The sequence below is a fragment of the Colossoma macropomum genome, unplaced genomic scaffold (genome assembly GCF_904425465.1).
Source record: "Colossoma macropomum unplaced genomic scaffold, Colossoma_macropomum, whole genome shotgun sequence".
Classification (NCBI taxonomy): Eukaryota; Metazoa; Chordata; class Actinopteri; order Characiformes; family Serrasalmidae; genus Colossoma; species Colossoma macropomum.
In genome coordinates, this window is record NW_023494792.1 from 23,594,225 (window position 1) to 23,612,182 (window position 17,958).

Here is a 17,958-nt window from a genome sequence, read left to right on the forward strand (position 1 = left end):
TGAACTTGTTCTGAAAGAAGCTTCCTGGACCACCATTTAACCCTCATTCTCTCTTGTTCTGTCTCTTTGTCCTCTGTCTGTACTTCATGTGCTTCCCGTCACTTATGTCTGTTTATAAGCTGTTTGTGACTTAGTTTTCTTTTCAGGTTCAGAAAGAGAATCCAGAAAAATCTGTTCCAGCAACGTGGAGGAATAGACACCAACTGTCTGGCCCATTAAATTCTTTTACATGTTCATCTTCTGTTTTCATTTTATTTTATTATTTATTTTTTTGTTCCTTTAAGTTCAGTCCATCCTTATTCCACATACACTGAGAGTAAAGCAATCGTAATGTCAGCCTTTAAGGTGCATCTGTTAGTACTGTTCGTAGCTTATGTCTGTTTTCAGCCCACATTTGTACTGATAACTCAAATGTGTGATTGTAGCATGTCTTATACTGTCTGTTAGTCTTCACTGGACTCTTTCGTGAATGGACTAATTTCTAATGAGTGAACAGGCCATAGCTGAGCCCCAAAACAGGTGTAGAACTGTATTGTAGTAACTCAGATTTGATTACATGCTTTACTGTTAAGCAGCTGTTAAGCAGGTGACCTGAATGTTCTGTTCACACAAAATCTGTACTGATAGATTGCAAAAACTGATTGTGAAGTGGGAGAATGGGAGTATGTGATTCTCATAAATAGGAAATAATTAGAAGTCATACAGAGACAGATTGAATAGATAGATTGATAAATGAATTTAAGATTAGAATAAAAATTCAATTAAAGTTATTTCAGATGTTAAATTAATACATTCAGGATTCAGTTAGACCCGTGTGTCAGTGTGTTTAATCCCCAATCAGTTCATATTTTACATATTTTAATCTAAATGCTATATGCTTATACATTTTTTATCAGGGATAAATTGTGAAACAACATCAGAATTATAAATGAATGGATTTCCAAATATGCTGTAAGTCACAAACTGACAGGGGGTCCTTCAGGATTTTCTGTGAGTGAGCAGAATTTTTGGTTCCATTCATTATGACATCATTTAAGTCATCCAGGTTCTGCAGAAGCAAAGCAGCCCCTGACCATCATACTACCACCACCATGTTTGACTGTTGGTATAGTGTTCTTAAGGTGGAATGTGGTGTTAGCTTTACGCCATATGTAATGGGACCCATGTCTTTCAGTTCCACCTTTGACTCATCAGTCTACAGAATATTATCCCTAAAGTCTTGGGGGTCATCTAGATGTTTTTGGCAAATGCAAGATGAGCCTTTGTGTTCTTTTTGGTCAGCAGTGGTTTGTGCAGCCCAGCTCTCCCATGGATGCCATTTTTGCCCAGTGTTTTTCTTATTGTGGAAATGTCTACATTGACCTGAACTAAGACAAGTGAGGCCTGCAGTTCTTTAGATGTTAGTTCAGGTTGTTTTGTGACCTCCTGGATGAGTCGTTGATGCGCTCTTGGTGAAACTTTGTTAGGCCAGCCACTCCTGGGAAGGTTCACTACTGTTCACTACTGTTCCATTTGTAGATAATGGCTCTCACTGTGGTTCACTGTAGTCCCAGAGCCTTAGCAATGGCTTTGTAACCCTTTCCAGATGGTAGATTTCAGTTACTTTGTTTCGCATCTGTATTTGACTCTCTTTAGAACATGGCATCATGTGGTGCTTTTTGAGACCTTCTAGCCTGCTTTACATTGTCGGACAGGTTCTATTTAAGTGATGTTTAGATTCAACAGGTCTGGCAGTAATCATGCCTGGGTGTGGCCATTCAAGTGTGACTAATAATAGAAGAAATTGGGAAGGGGAAAAACTTTTTTCACAGTACTGTATATATTGAAACATATGCCTGATATTTTATGATGTATGGCATATATATGCATATACCAGATTTCTGTATGGGACTTGACTATGTTACAGGGGTAAGACTGTGTAAATTTTCCCTTAACTACTACTTATAGTGTCTTGGAGAAGCCAGCAAGTAACTCCCTCGTACCTTGTGTAATAAGGTACAAGTTCTTAAACCATCATGGTTTAAATAACTTTAAAGATTTATTTTACTGGCTTAGCCTGCTGAACAAAAAAAAACAACCATTAAGCAATTTTGTTGATTTCTGATCGATTTCTGGTCCGATACTCAGTAATGGTGTTTTGTGTTTTTCTGATGGGTTGATATCACAGTGTAAAGGACTCTAATGGCTTAACAGGTGATCTGAGAATGATTCCAGTTGCATTTAATAGTTTCACAGTGAGGCCTTTTACGCTCCTTTCTACAAATTAACAGTTCTACACTACAGTCATTAAAAAGACAAAAGGTCACAACTTTCACTAGTAAAAACAACAGTGATGTGGGCAGATCATATCAGACTGCTCTGAGAGCTGCAGCCTGTATGTGAGGCTCTGTATCAGGTTTCTGTGAGAGGCTGGGCAGGGGCACACTGGACAAGCTGTGCATGAGTAAGGGGCACACTGGAGAAGCTGTGCGCAAGTAAGTGGCACACTGGAGAAGCTGTGCGCAAGTAAGTGGCACACTGGAGAAGCTGTGCATGAGTAAGGAGCACACTGGACAAGCTGTGCATGAGTAAGGGGCACACTGGAGAAGCTGTGCACAAGTAAGTGGCACCCTGGAGAAGCTGTGCATGAGTAAGGAGCACGCTGGAGAAGCTGTGTTTGAGTAAGGGGTACACTGGAGAAGCCGTGTGTAAGTAGGGGGCATGCTGGAGAAGCCGTGTGTGAGTAGGGGGTACGCTGGAGAGGCCGTGTGTAAGGAGCACGCTGGAGAAGCCGTGTGTGAGTAAGGGGTACACTGGAGAAGCTTTGTGTGTGTGTGAGTAAGGAACATGCTGGAGAAGCCGTGTGTGAGTAAGGGGCATGCTGGAGAAGCGGTGTGTGAGTAGGGGGTACACTGGAGAGGCCGTGTGTAAGGAGCACGCTGGAGAAGCCGTGTGTGAGTAAGGGGTACACTAGAGAAGCTTTGTGTGAGTGTGTGAGTAAAGGGCACGCTGGAGAGCAGTGTGTGAGTAAGGGGTACGCTGGAGAAGCCGTGTGTGAGTAAGGGGTACACTGGAGAAGCTTTGTGTGAGTGTGTGAGTAAAGGGCACGCTGGAGAGCAGTGTGTGAGTAAGGGGCACGCTGGAGAAGCCGTGTGTGAGTAAGGGGTTCACTGGAGAAGCCGTGTGTGAGTAAGAGGCACGCTGGAGAGCAGTGTGTGAGTAAGGGGTACGCTGGAGAAGCCGTGTGTGAGTAAGGGGTATGCTGGAGAAGCCGTGTGTGAGTAAGGGGTACACTGGAGAAGCCGTGTGTGAGTAAGGGGTACGCTGGAGAAGCCGTGTGTGAGTAAGGGGTACACTGGAGAAGCCGTGTGTGAGTAAGGGGTACGCTGGAGAAGCCGTGTGTGAGTAAGGGGTACACTGGAGAAGCCGTGTGTGAGTAAGGGGTACACTGGAGAAGCTTTGTGTGAGTGTGTGAGTAAAGGGCACGCTGGAGAGCAGTGTGTGAGTAAGGGGTACACTGGAGAAGCTGTGTGTGAGTAAGGGGCACGCTGGAGAGCAGTGTGTGAGTAAGGGGTACGCTGGAGAAGCCGTGTGTGAGTAAGGGGTACACTGGAGAAGCCGTGTGTGAGTAAGGGGTACACTGGAGAAGCCGTGTGTGAGTAAGGGGTACACTGAAGAAGCCGTGTGTGAGTAAGGGGTACACTGGAGAAGCCGTGTGTGAGTAAGGGGTACACTGGAGAAGCTTTGTGTGAGTAAGGGGTACACTGGAGAGCAGTGTGTGAGTAAGAGGTACACTGGAGAGCAGTGTGTGAGTAAGGGGTACACTGGACAAGCGGTGTGTGAGTAAGAGGTACACTGGAGAAGCCGTGTGTGAGTAAGGGGTACACTGGAGAGCAGTGTGTGAGTAAGGGGTACACTGGAGAAGCCGTGTGTGAGTAAGGGGTACACTGGAGAGCAGTGTGTGAGTAAGGGGTACACTGGAGAGCAGTGTGTGAGTAAGGGGTACACTGGAGAGCAGTGTGTGAGTAAGGGGTACACTGGAGAAGCGTGTGTGAGTAAGGGCTACACTGGAGAAGCCGTGTGTGAGTAAGGGGTACACTGGAGAGCAGTGTGTGAGTAAGGGGTACACTGGAGAGCAGTGTGTGAGTAAGGGGTACACTGGAGAAGCTGTGTGTGAGTAAGGGGTACGCTGGAGAAGCTGTGTGTGAGTAAGGGGTATGCTGGAGAAGCTGTGTGTGAGTAAGGGGTACGCTGGAGAGCAGTGTGTGAGTAAGAGGTACACTGGAGAGCAGTGTGTGAGTAAGGGGTACACTGGAGAAGCTGTGTGTGAGTAAGGGGTACGCTGGAGAGCAGTGTGTGAGTAAGAGGTACACTGGAGAGCAGTGTGTGAGTAAGGGGTACACTGGACAAGCGGTGTGTGAGTAAGGGCTACACTGGAGAAGTTGTGTGTGAGTAAGGGGTACACTGGAGAGCAGTGTGTGAGTAAGAGGTACACTGGAGAGCAGTGTGTGAGTAAGGGGTACACTGGAGAAGCTGTGTGTGAGTAAGGGGTACACTGGAGAAGCTGTGTGAGAGCGGAGTGAATTAAGGTTCTCCTGCAGTTGCTCCTCATCCTCTCCAAAGCCCACAAACCAGCTTTCTCTGTGTGCAGCCCTGATCAGCCACTAGAGGGAGCCCAATGCCAACTGAATCTACTGGATCATAAGATCATTGAAGGCAGTCTCAAATCAAATGCTGTCATTTTTGTGTTAGAAAAATGCCACAGGAATTTAATTCATACAGTCTTCTTCTTACGTAAGTGTGCCGTGCTTCTACTATAATATTTTTTATAAGAACTGAAATGGATACCGTAGAAAAGCTAAATTAATTTAGTTTTAGAAATTAATTAATTTAGTTTTAGAAATTAATTTGGGCCAGAATATTTATTTACAAAGACCAGAAATTAGGCTTACATCTGGCCATTAAATTAAAATGCTTTATTTCTTTTTTTTTTTAATTAGAAAACTGCTAGTCAGGGGGTGAGGTTCAACACTGTTTTTGCCCCACTCCCCCAAACAATCCGCGTTTGCTCTTCCTCCTCACAACACACACGATCAAACTATTACACACATTCACACTTTAAGCTCCGCAGTAGAGCGTCTTTTGATCTTTTAACCACAGACTGGAAGCTTTTGACAGACACACCACTGAGCAGGTGTCTCTAGTGTTTCTGAACTTCACCAAGAGCTGATTGCTCGCTAATTTTAACAAAAACAAGCTCCAATTAGCATAATCAATAAAAAGTGCTGCAGAAGCTGCTGGACGCTGTTTTCAGGTCTTGTGTCTGGACTAAGAGACTGAACAGTCAGAGTGAGTGTTGCTGCCAGGGCTACTTTGAATGTGTTTTTCCTACCTGTATTCCGAGATGTCCCGCCCTTCTGCGTTCCGATTGGCTGATTAGTGCTCGAGTGTGAGTATGAGCTCAGTGCAGGGGGGGGCGGGGTTTGTCTGAATACGGGTGGAATAAAGAAGCCCTGAGGGAGGAGCCGGGCGGAGAGGCGAGTCTGGAAAACGGGACGGGCTGCTGGGCTTCACTCAGACTCTTAACCAGATCAGCCGGAGAGGAACACATCACCTTCCAGTCCAGAGCAACAGGCCGTTTAACTAGTCATCGCACACGAAGTGGATTTTAATCTCACACTGGATTTCAGACCTCAGTCAGAGGTACGTAATTTTTCTTTTTTTAAAACTTTTGAATGTAAGTACTGAAAATTTTTTTTCTTACTGGCATTAACAAATAAGCTTTAGACTTCGTTTGTGGTTGAACTGTATTAATGACAACGCTAATGTGCACTAATGGTCAATAATAGTATAATTCTGGAAAATCTAAACTGAAAAGTAGTTTAACAGTAACGGCTGAATTACTGCTGACTTCAATGGACGGTAGGTTATAGGAGGATTATTGGTCACTCTGTTGGACAGCAAGTTATCAGAAAAAAGTATCATATGTCACTCTGATGGACCTTAGGTCTCAGTAGGATTATTATTGATAACTCTAATGGACAGTGGGCTATCAGTGGGAGTAGTTTTGAAGACTCCAGTGGACAGGAGGTTATCAGTAAAAATATTATTGGTAACTCTAATAGACAGTGTGTTGGTTATCAGTAGGAGTATTGCTAACTCTAACGGGCAGTAGGTTTAAGTAAAAGTACTATTGGTAACTCTATTGGTAATTTATGGTGAGTTATGAATAAGAGTGCTATTGGTCACTCCAATGGACCGGGGGTTAACAGTAGAACTATAATTAGTATCAGTAATGGACAGGAGGTTATCAATAGAAGTATTATTGGTAACTCTAATGGACAGTATAAGTAAGAGTTTTATTGGTCACTCTGATGGACAGTATGTTATACATACGGGTATTATTGGTCACCCGAATAGACAGGAGGTTAACAGTAGAATTATCATTGGTAACTCTAATGGCCAGTGTAATAAGAGTATTTTTGGTCACTCTAATGGACAGGAAGTTAACAGTAGATGTATCATTAGTATCTGTAATGGACAAAAGAATGTCAATAGAATTATTATTGGTGACTCTAATGGACAATATGTTATAAGTGTGAGTAATATTGGTCACTTTAATGGACAGTGGGTTATCAGTAACAGATGTTTGCTACCAAGTGACAAAAATGTCATCAGTCATAGATCCCACACTAAACATGATCATGTGCTCAGGAAAGATTTTATTTTGGTTGTTTCATCTGGTTGAGTCCTTGAGGTCTTCATCACATTTTTTATTTTCTATTTAAATTATTCTTTAATAATTTTTGGGTGTAGTTGATAAAACAACTACAAACTTTTTACATAAGATTTACTCTATTTGTCATCCGTGCAGCCCTACAGCTGGTATAAAAGCTTGAACAATAGTCTGACTGGCCCCAACACTCAACTGTATGAAGTAGCTGTGTCATGCTATATGATCTCAGAGCTTTAGGTAGAAACAGAAAAAGCAAACATACTAAGCTTACACAGCACTAAATTATCAAGGACCTGCATTATGTCATGATTCTATATGTGTACTAAATGCCACCATATGTTAAAGTACTTAAAGGGCTGAGTGTTTGACTACAAAATATTATGAGTTCCACATTACAGTGAAACTGTGTGTCTTTCAGGTGTGGGGGCCAGCAGAGGTCCGTGGCATCAGCGGAGATGTTTGAACTGTTGACCTTCACCGCTCGACTGCTCCACGAGACACGGTGACCTTGACGTGGTGACCATGGACATTCATGTGCACGGCAATCCACGCCTTCACTATGGGCATAATGGCTACCACCAGTCTCCTCATTCAGTGAGTATATATGGGTTTTACACTAAACTAGAAACTAACACACACAGATTAACACAGACGTGGTCACGCCAAATGACGTACACCTGAATGAGAACAGACAAACGCTCACAAAGAGAGGTGCATGAACACACAATTGTTAATGTATAATCAAAGATAGACTCATACATTCTCTCTGTCTCCTTCTCTGTCACACACACACACACACACACACGCTAAACACACATACCTGAACTGTGTACACACAGTGCTTAGGGAGAAACCAGTTCTTCTGCAATTTTTTGGACTGTGTTTGACAGGACAGCTCATTGTGCTCTTCATACTTTCTACCAGGTGTGGCTTTCCATCCCGGATGTGTTTGTGTATATTCGTATCATTTCTAGGAGTAGCATTGTTATTTCCCAAAGAGTGGAAAAAGGAGCAGCCTGTTACAGATTAGAGCCCATTACAGAACACAACAGGAGAATATTAATGTGTTAATAAAGTCAGTAACTCCACAGCACCACAGGACAGACGGACGGATGGAAGAGAGGCTTCTGAAATTCTCTCTCTCTCTCTCTCTCCCTCTCTCTCTCTCTCTCTCTCTCTCTCTCTCTCTCTGACATCCACATAAACACACGTGTGCTCTAATGGTCATTACCTCGTTGTATTTGAGTTGTATGGGGATTGTTCTTTTCATAATGTCAGAAACAGAGCAGTTCCAGGCGCACTGCCACAGAGCCTGCAGCATTGTTTTCATCACAAAGTCAGAGTAATGTGAGAGCCTCAGTTTCTCTCTGCATTCGGCACAAGCAGAAAAGCTGGTTCTGCCTCTTTCCTCCTGCTCTCTCTCTCCTTCGCTCTCTCTGGAGGACCTACAGAGACCTGTTATTCCTGTAAAATCACAACATTTATCGATTAACCCATCAAAAAACTTCAGTCATGCAGTTAATAACTTAGCATGACTGCCTTCTACCTTATACTAGACAGATTCAAACAGTGCAACCAAAGATTCATTCAAGGAAGTATTCTTGTGTTTTCCCTGCTCTCACATACCTAATCCAACTCTCATTATTATTTGCCCTCAGAGTTTACATTTGTGGTAATTGAACTAGATTAAAGGGCTCATATAAAGGAAAAAAAAAATCTTCACTTTTTTAAAATAAAAAAGGTCAATATAGTATGTAAACACTGCTTAAAACATGGCGATGACTCCTCAGTCCATATGGTCCATATTTGGAAACTTAGCTGCAAAAACAGCCTGTTTTTAACTTACTGTTTTTGTATATCATGAAAACCAATCTATCTGCATATATATGCTTGTTCAGCCTACAGCAGTTTAGCTCCACCCATTCGCATTAAAGTCATAAGGAGTGTTTCACTTTGGACTGCTTTTGAATGGGGTTCAATACAGGGCAGCCAATCAGAACTTATTTACATCTATCGATCTCAAAGGCACAGTAACAAACACAGGCTACTTAATTCTAATTGATAAAGAGGTTGGAAAATGGTCATGTAAAAATGAATTCACCCCAGTGAAGAAAAATACAAAAATACAATTCAAGAAAAATCGAGGAAATGGGCCCTTAAAACTATGACTGGACTCTTTGCAGATTCTGTGAGTACTTTGTACCAGTGTGGCGTCCACTGTTTGCACATTTTATTAGTCGTTCTGTATAGGAACATCTGCTGAATGAATACATGTTAATGTAAGTGTACGTCAGGACTGGGGTGGGAACCACTGGAGTAAAGGTACCTGGCCTTGCCTAATCTTAGAGGCTGACTTCATGTTCTATTTCTGAAGCCTCTCTGCCTCACACACCGCCCCGCCCTCAGAGCTCCTGCGAAGCAGCAGGTGGAGTGATCCTCCTTTCCACCTCAAAGCTGGACGTGGTGGCTTGAGGGGTGGGAGCACGGGGCTGAAGAAACAAACAGCCCACTGTTCACTCACACATACACATGCAGACGAGAGGAGGCTCCTGTCTAGCTGGACACTGAGTTGCACTGTGTTGTGTATGTGAATGGAGGAGAGGCAGAGCTGAGAGGCATTTCTTCACTCAGTCAAGCTGTTTCAGAATGAGACAGAATAAAAATGCCTCTCTTTTAGTGTTTTTAGTGCCTGCCCCATGTCTCTTCTATAAATCGCAGGGAGTGACTCTCTACTGTAAAGTGGAACACAAACAAAATATAAAAACATGAAGAGAAGGAGAACCACTGTGTGCTCACTCCCTCTTTTTACAGTGTCCCTCCCTTTCTGGACTGTGTGTGCATTCTTTCATATAGAAGGTGACTACGCTTAGTACATTTGTATAAGTGAAATGTTGCGATGTGTGTGGCACTGCTAACCAGAACATTGCAAATGTTCACTGTCCAAAAAGAAAACAACAAAAAAAACATGTATCTTAAAATAGTAACTTTACAGAAGATAAAAAACATTCTTAACTTCTAATGTAAGTTAATGTAATGAGATTTTATTCCAAGTCATTTTGAAGCATTTCTGTTGGTCCATTCATCACAATTTCTAATTTGTAATGGCTAATGAAGCAGATGGTCCACATTTGTGTTTTCTGTTTCTTAAAAGTAAGCATGCCCCTTTATAGAGTGAAGAGTTTTCTTCCTAACAATATATATTTCAAGATATACATTGTTGGGAGGGCTTTATACATACAAGAAACACCAGTGCTCTATGATGATATGATAAAAAAGAGTTTTCCATGAACATCAGCGGCTATTCTTCTCAAAAACGTATATCCAAAAACATCACAGAGGGATATACAGCATTTTCAATTGTTGTGAAAGAAGTTGAGTGGGTTGTGAAAATGCCTTGTTGATAGATATTTCCCTTTCACACATGCAGCCACTAATTATCTTGCTGCCTTGTACTCTCAGGAAAATGAGAGCAAGCAGAACAAATATTCAGTTACAAATCAGCCCATACTGAACAGCGGCTGTGTACAGATATCTGCTGACAGTATTTCAGCAGTTTCTCTGCTTCTCTCTCTAGAAAGAAGACAGCCTGCAGTTTCTCAGTCTGGAGGAGAAGGAGTGCATTCTTTTCTTTGAGGAGACTATCGATTCTCTGGATGATGGTCTCGAGGAAGATGGTACAGGGTTAACACCAGACAGAAGCACAACTCTGGATAATCTTCAAACTGCACCCCATTCAACTGTAAGCCCCGCCCCCATTACAGCTACTGCCCCAAGCCTGATAGAGCATGACATCATCGACCTGGTCCACTCCACACCGGACTTCCCCATGCCAGGTACTGTAGTTCAATAATGTAAACTGCTTATCAGAGACTTTTTTATATGTACCCTTGTGTTAGGTCATATCATTCTGCTCTTGTTTCCAGACCTCTAGTCCTTCAGTACCCCTGCCCTGTGTGTTTGAGTGTTTTTCCTGTTCTAATGATATGTTAATGGCAATTGGGAGCTCTGAGTTTTCCAACTAGGAATCCCACCTAAAAGTGTTCATGCAGTTTCAGCTGTTTGAGGTTGGAAAACAGTAGACGCTAACAGTAAAAGAATGCTTGTTTGGCTGCTGTGTGGGTATAAAAGACTCTTTAAAAAGTGTTTACAGTTGAATTAAAGAGCTATTTAGTTAGCGCTTCATTTAAAAGCTATTACAAGTCACCATTAATATAGTGTTAAAAACGACATAAAAGTGTGCAGTTAGATCAAAAACTCTTGCACAGAATGACTTAACCTTACAATTATCCAAGTATCCCCTTGTTTATTGGCATTATACACAAATAGCATATCATGCACAAACAGAAACTCCAACGTTTGTTTTAAAAGCTTTAAATAACCCATTACTTCTTGTTCTATGGGCACCTCATGGATTACTAATTTGGAGAAGCTGGAACACTTGAGAAGCTCTGTCTTTCTGAATTACAAGTAGGAGAGACATTCAAATGGATTTTTCTCTGTTGGAGATGGACATTTTCAGGGCCAACTTGGTCATTAACACAGTGTAACACACCCACTTCAACTCAGGAAGGGCTTGTTAATTATCTAATTTGGTGGATCACGTGTGTTATAGTAGTTAAAACATCAAAACATGCAGAGCAGAGGTACTCCAGCACAGAGTCGCCAACCACCGCTCTAAGATGCTGCAACCCATATTAATATTCAATGAATACCTTTAGACTGACAATAATGCACTTAATCTAGTTTAGCAAAGCTGCTGCTGTGCTTTGGTTTTTAACTCCTTAAACTAAAAGGACCTCACAACTACATAACTTACAGATTAGTTTCATAGTAGTTACTGAATTATTCATAATATTCTTAAGTCTTAAGATTAGTGAATCATAAGGCTGCAATTTATGAAGTCAACAACTGTAGAAACTGTAATGCTGAACATTTTTCTGTGCCTCTCCTCTCTTTCAGATTTTCAGAGCCTGGCTGTAACACCAGTGGCTCATTTCGAGGTCAAGCCGAAGAGGAACCCCACGGAGAGCGTCTCAGTCACATCTACAGGCTCTGATGCATTTGAGGAAAGCAGCCACCAGCCTCCTCCAGGCTCTGTCCCCACACCCGTCATCATTGCCAGCAAGATTGCAGAGCATCAGGGCACAAGTGGCACCTCTTCATTGCCCTCAGTGCTGGTTCAGCGCAGACAAAGCCTGGAGTCTCCAAACAGTCCACCCTCCAGACGCGGGCCACCCACCCATGCCAAGCCCCACCGACTCCCCGACAACATCAACATGATGCTAGGCAGCCGAGAACCAAGCCCCCAGTCCGTCGCTACAGTGGCAGTCAACATGCAGGAGCGTCGTTCACAGATGTTAGCCAATCTTCCTCCCTCTGCCCACCCTCTGGAGGGCGGAGAGCCAGCCTGTGTCAGCAAACCCCCGTTACGGAGTGTATCATTCAGAGACCCAGCTCTAGACAAATCCAGGATGGAGGCGTTGTCCATGTTGGGGCTGACCCAAGCTAAAACAATGCCAGCCAATATGATACCAGTGACAGGCACAAAGACACAGAGCAGCGCTAATTCTGCTAACGGCAAAGTTGGAAGCAGTGCTGAAGTTTCTAGCAGCAGTACTCATACCTACAGCAACATTGTTAATAATGCTAATATCAGTCCTAACACCACTGTCAGTCAGAAGAACAGCAGACCTTATAAAGTGAGCAATAGTGCCACTACTAGCAGCAGTGCTCATACCTATAACAATACTGTTAATCATGCTAATACCAGTCCAAACACCACTATCAGTCAGAAGAAGAACAGCAGCACCATGGTCACTCAGTCAAGCACCAGCAGCTATGAGCCAAAAGCTAGGAGTGAATTTTCTACCAGCAGCTTTAACAGCTATGGTGGTAAATCAGCTGTAATCACACCTGCTTCTACAGACACTTTGGCTAACCATGCTAACCATGACAAAAGATCTAACACAGCACCAGTCAGCGCAGAGGTGACACACAGTGACTTCAACAGCTACGGCGGCAAGACCATCATGCTAAATCCCACAGCGAGCTTCAGGGCTGAGTCTGTCCCTTCCCCCAGCACTCCGATTGTCAGGCCAGAGCCAGCAGAGGTCCAGATTAACAGCTATGGTGGCAAATCCCGAGTCATAAACCCTTCTGCGCAAACAGACCTGCCGGACGGGCCTGCCTGCAGACCCCGCTCCCACAGTTCCTCACCATCCAGCACCATCACGGCCTCAACCCACCGCACTGACCCGCACAGCCCGACCGGAAGCAAATCCAGGATCTTCCCACCAGCTAAAGCTGACGGCCAACACACGGGCCTCCCCTACTTCAGCACAGTCAGAGATGAAGCACAGCCAGACCTAAACAGCCATGAGGCTAAACCCAAAGCAGTAAGCCCCTTGCACCCTGACCCAGTTTACCAGCCTTTAAGCAGGAGCAGGCTTGCTACAATGCCTCCCGCGCCTGCCCCCAGACCACAGCGGCCCACTGGATCTCTGAGGCCACGGCCTGACCCGATTCCTCAAGAAATCCGCGGCAAGCCTCCGTCCAAATCTTCCTTCCGCACTCAGGGAGTAACGGTGCAGTTCTCTGGGAAAGGAGCCACGGACGACGCCAGGCGAGATGCTTTACGCAAACTGGGACTGCTGAAGAACACCTCTTAAACCCTCATCCCAGCATCATTAAGGGATTATTGTACTCTTACACTATGCAGTTGCCTGTTAGATAGGAGCACTTTCGTTTGTTTCAGCTTAACGGTAATAGTATTATTTTGAGTATGTACTCAGTAATTGTTCTTTTAATTACAATTAATCTAATGAAAAATATTTAAGAAGAAATATTACTTAATAGTTAGTAATTTACAATAATATTACAATAATCCACCGAGCACCACCAATGACACTCAAATGTAAGAGTCTAAAAAGAGGAAAGCGGCCATTCTCTTAACTTAAGTCACTTGTAGTAATTCATAGATCTTTAGCTAATATAGATAAGTGGGCCAGCCTGTTGGTGAAGAGGTTAAAACATGCATCAAGTTACAAGCTCACATTTTGTTCTTGATTTTCTTAAGCTTTACAAATTTTCTGAAGACTCCTTTAAAAAGGTACACTGTGCAGGAATCTCTGTGGAACAGAGACAGAAGTACAGGTTGCTACCCAGCAGTTTTTCCATACTCTTGGCCCAGTAAACACCCCAGTGTTGAGTTAGCAGTGTTGAATTAATGAAAGTCCACACTTGTAAGAGTTCAGTCAGTACTAGGGCTTCAGCTGTGTGTGATACTGCCTGGTATCCAAATTATAGTTGTAAAGGACTGTGTGACAAGTAGATTGCTGGTGATACTAAAGACTTTCTGAAGAAGAGCAAGAAAAATCACACTCCGCTGCTCACCTCCCTCTATAAGTGCTGCTCAGGCTCTCTCTGCTCTTTTGAACCCTCAGTGAGTTCCAGTCCTCTACTCTTTAAGTGCTACTCCAGAGCCACGCCAGCGTTGCACCAGAAATCCCAAAGAAGAAATAGTTTAATACAGAGCCTCAGTTGGCTTATAAAATCAATACTTCTTTTTCCTTCCATGCACGATAATATCAATCATATGTGTATCAGGAGATATTTATTTTAAAAAAATGCAATCAAACAGATGTTTAGATTTGACTGATATTTCAAACCTAAAAGCAGAAGATTAAGACAGTGCTAAGCTACTGAGTTAAACTGTCTTCCTGTAATTCTGTTTATTACAGGAATAAATATTTTATTTTTATGGATTGCTAAGCCAGATAGAAACAGTCCCAATTTCTACAATTTATAAATGCTTATGTATCAACATCAACATATGGTTTTGAATTTCAGCATTGGCCCAAAATTCCCATATCGATGCATTGCTAATAGCAACCAAAGAGATGTTAAATGTAGGTCATTCCTATTTGTTAAAAATGAATGGAGATTAATAGCGTTTGTTATCTAACATTGAAGTGTCAGTGTCCATATTTATCCGCTTCTATAACTTTTCAAAGTAATAACGCTGATCTAGGTTCAGCTTTCACCTTTTATATAACTGATCAGGATTACATGAACTCATGAGACCTGATCTTAGATTAGCATTCATAATCTGATATATTTGGTAAACACGGGCCAGTGAGTGAGAGATCATACATAAATTTGTTCTCTTTCTTTCACCCTCACTCTGCCACTGTGACAAACTTTTTTGAAATTAATTCTGACGGGAATGTGGCTTTAAGCACAAAGTATATCATTGTCATATGTGTGACTAAGCAAAGGCCATCAAGTCAGTTTGTTCTAATAAGGAGGAACTATAATGATTGTGTGATATGCAGGGTATCAGTCTTTGTTAAATGTAAATGGTGATGTTCAGCTGACACATACACATTATTTTCAGTGAGTTGTCCTCTCTCTTACCCTTGTCTAGTGTGTCATCTGCCTAAACTTCAGCAATTTGACAGCATGTCACAGCAAATAATGTATTTATTGTCATGTTATTGAAGAGTTGTGAAATGTTCTTGTTCCTGAGTGGAAAAGGACGTCAGAAGTGAGAGCTGGGCTGCTGCTCTTGCTCAGCTCCATGCCTCTGCCTACAGGATATTTTTACATTTGATGGCAGTGCCTCCCCCACTAAACCACAGTGATCCAAATCTGGCTTTCAGAGCTTCTGGAGTTCTGAGAGAAAATGTGTAACCTTTTTTTTGTTTCTGTTGCTTGGACTGTCCCTCAGTGATGCTCTTTTCTGGACCCTTTCTTCATCAGTGCTGCTGTTTTATTATGCAAAGAGCGGTGTAAAATCCAAGGTGTGTGTGTGTGTGTGTGTGTGTGTGTGTGTATGCATGTGTGTATGAGAGAGAAATGTGTGGAATGAAATACTGCCATGTTCTGGCACATTGGTGATTTATGTGTTGACTTTGTGTGTGTGTGTGTGTGTGTGTATGTGTATGTGTGTGTGTGTGTGTGTGTTTGTGTGTGTTTTCTTTTAAGTAAGACTCCGGTTTTTGTAGCAGTTCTACAATTCTAATTGAAGGATTTGAAACTCACAAGTGTGCTTCACACACACACACACACCGAACACACTCTTTGTTTTTCTCTTCAGGCTTCATAAACAGTGCAGCTGCAGTTAGGGACACAGCCATAGATGTTTTATGACAAATTTGTTGTTTATTCTGTTTTGGCTAAATTATTATGCAGATTTCTGTATCATCTTCTGCCTCTTCTCTTCTTGAATAAACAGTGTATCATTGCCCTCACGATTTGTGCTTGTGTGTTCAGAGACTATAGAATAGAATGAAAGTAGTGCTTTATAAATGGTTAATTATTATGGTTAAATAATGGAGATATGTAACTGTATGTAGTTTGCATTAAACTGCATGAAATTCATTAGGACAGTCAGTCAACAGTGCATTAGTCATCGGTCAGTCTATTACAGTGAAATTCAGAGGGAAATTTAACAAAGCCATTTAGGCTCAGTTACACCCCAAACCAGACCAGAGTGGATATACTCTTAAAAATAAATAAGTAAATAAAGTTTTGGTAAACTTTTGTTTCTTTACGGTGAAAAAGACTCATCGAGTGAAGCCTCAATCTGGGGGGTTGTGGTTCATTCTTCAGCCTCACCAGACTACTTTTCAGAACTATTAGCACTGCTCTGAATCTCCTGAATTATGCCTAATGCGGTTTGCAAATGTTCTTACTAATGTGGGCCATGAGGAATTAGGATGCTGAAAGGCGGCCATGATGTTTAGCTCAGTATCAAAAATCCAAATGGGTCACATGCTAAGAATGTGACTGAGGCTGGTAGTCCTGAGAGTAAAGAAGGGAACTAGACACAGAATCTGCTGCCATTTGTACCATAAGAGTTTCAAATGTAAAAACATGAATTACAGATAAATAAGGAAAGGTAGACCAGCTAGTGTAAAACAGATGACAGACAATGAGCAATAATTATTGGTGCATTGGGAAACTACTACACCTCTGTCCTTAGTCCTAAAATGTATTCCCCCTCCCTCTCTTGTTGTTGCATAACTATTTGTATGTGTTTATATGTGGAAATGTCCAAATTAGTAGAATCAGTAAAATAGCTGTGGCCTTTGCCTTATGAGGTCTGGCTGTGGCCTGCTCCAAAATAAGAATATCAAAAAATGAGCAATGCCAAGATGAAAATAACTGAATATCTGACACAAATCAACCTTTCAAAATAGATTTTTTGGAAGCTGTTAAAGCTGCCATGTTTTTTTTTTGCTGAAAAGTGATTACAGACTGTAACCCATCTGTTTCTCTTTCACCCTGTTCTTCAACGATTAGGACCCCCACAGCACCACAGAGCAGGTACCATTTGGGTGGTGGATTGTTCTCAGCACTGCAGCAACACTGATGTGGTGGTGGTGTGTTAGTGTCTGTCCACTCTATTAGACACTCCTACCTTGTCAGTCCACCTTGTAGATGTAAAGTCAGAGACGATAGCTCATCTGCTGCTGCACAGTTTGTGTTGGTCATCTTCTAGTTCTTCATCAGTGGTCACAGGACGCTGCCCACAGGACACTGTTGGCTGGATATTTTTGGTTGGTGGACTATTCTCAGTCCAGCAGTGACACTGAGGTGTTTAAAACTCCAGCAGCACTGCTGTGTCTGATCCACTCAGACCAGCACAACACACACTAACACACCACCACCACGTCAGTGTCACTGCAGTGCTGAGAATGATCCACCACCCAGATAGTACCTGCTAACCTGCTCTGTAGTGGTCTTGTGTTGGCCTTGAGAATAGTTTAACAGAGTACACAGAGAAACAGATGGTCTACGGTCTGTAATAGTAGAACTACAAAGTGCACCTGTATGGTTAGTGGAGCTGATAAAATGGACAAAGCAGGTACAAGGACGTGTACTTAATGAAGTGGTCAGTTGGTGTTTACTGAGAAAAATGGGGTCTATAATTCAATTAGAGGTTCTCTCAATACCAGCACATTCTTTGGATGAAATCTGTAGTTTACCAAATGCACTTTATTTCGTGTCGTTGTTCTCAGGGGTTCAGTTACTCAGTAACACACTGAGTACCAGTACACAGCAGGACATTTCAGACAAAGCTGCCTATGCGAGGAAGATAAGACTTGGCAAATGTTTGGTCCGAAAAGCACACTATGAGCACAAACCTGCTTTGATATAAGGATATCAAAGATTTTGACAGATTCCACAATAAGGATTTGCCCTTCTGTATTTTTCTAATCAAACATTAGATATACCAA

At 42.4% G+C, this 17,958-nt stretch overlaps 1 protein-coding gene across 1 annotated transcript; it reads left to right on the plus strand.

The window, feature by feature from the left end:
• The first annotated feature begins 4,959 nt into the window (after window positions 1-4,959).
• LOC118811988 (serine-rich adhesin for platelets) lies at window positions 4,960-15,691 on the plus strand. Its single transcript, XM_036576624.1, has 4 exons — window positions 4,960-5,682; window positions 7,134-7,309; window positions 10,290-10,548; window positions 11,675-15,691. Exons 2-4 carry the CDS (start codon window positions 7,238-7,240, stop codon window positions 13,381-13,383), a joined length of 2,040 nt encoding a protein of 679 aa, XP_036432517.1. The 5' UTR covers window positions 4,960-5,682; window positions 7,134-7,237; the 3' UTR covers window positions 13,384-15,691.
• Window positions 15,692-17,958: the final 2,267 nt, after the last annotated feature.

Bases quoted from the DNA above. Each gene is read 5' to 3' on its own strand.
- LOC118811988 (XM_036576624.1), top strand. From the start codon at position 7,238: ATGGACATTCATGTGCACGGCAATCCACGCCTTCACTATGGGCATAAT. The intron at 7,310-10,289 runs GTGAGTATATAT...TTCTCTCTCTAG, and splicing joins ACCACCAGTCTCCTCATTCA to AAAGAAGACAGCCTGCAGTT. The intron at 10,549-11,674 runs GTACTGTAGTTC...CCTCTCTTTCAG, and splicing joins ACCGGACTTCCCCATGCCAG to ATTTTCAGAGCCTGGCTGTA.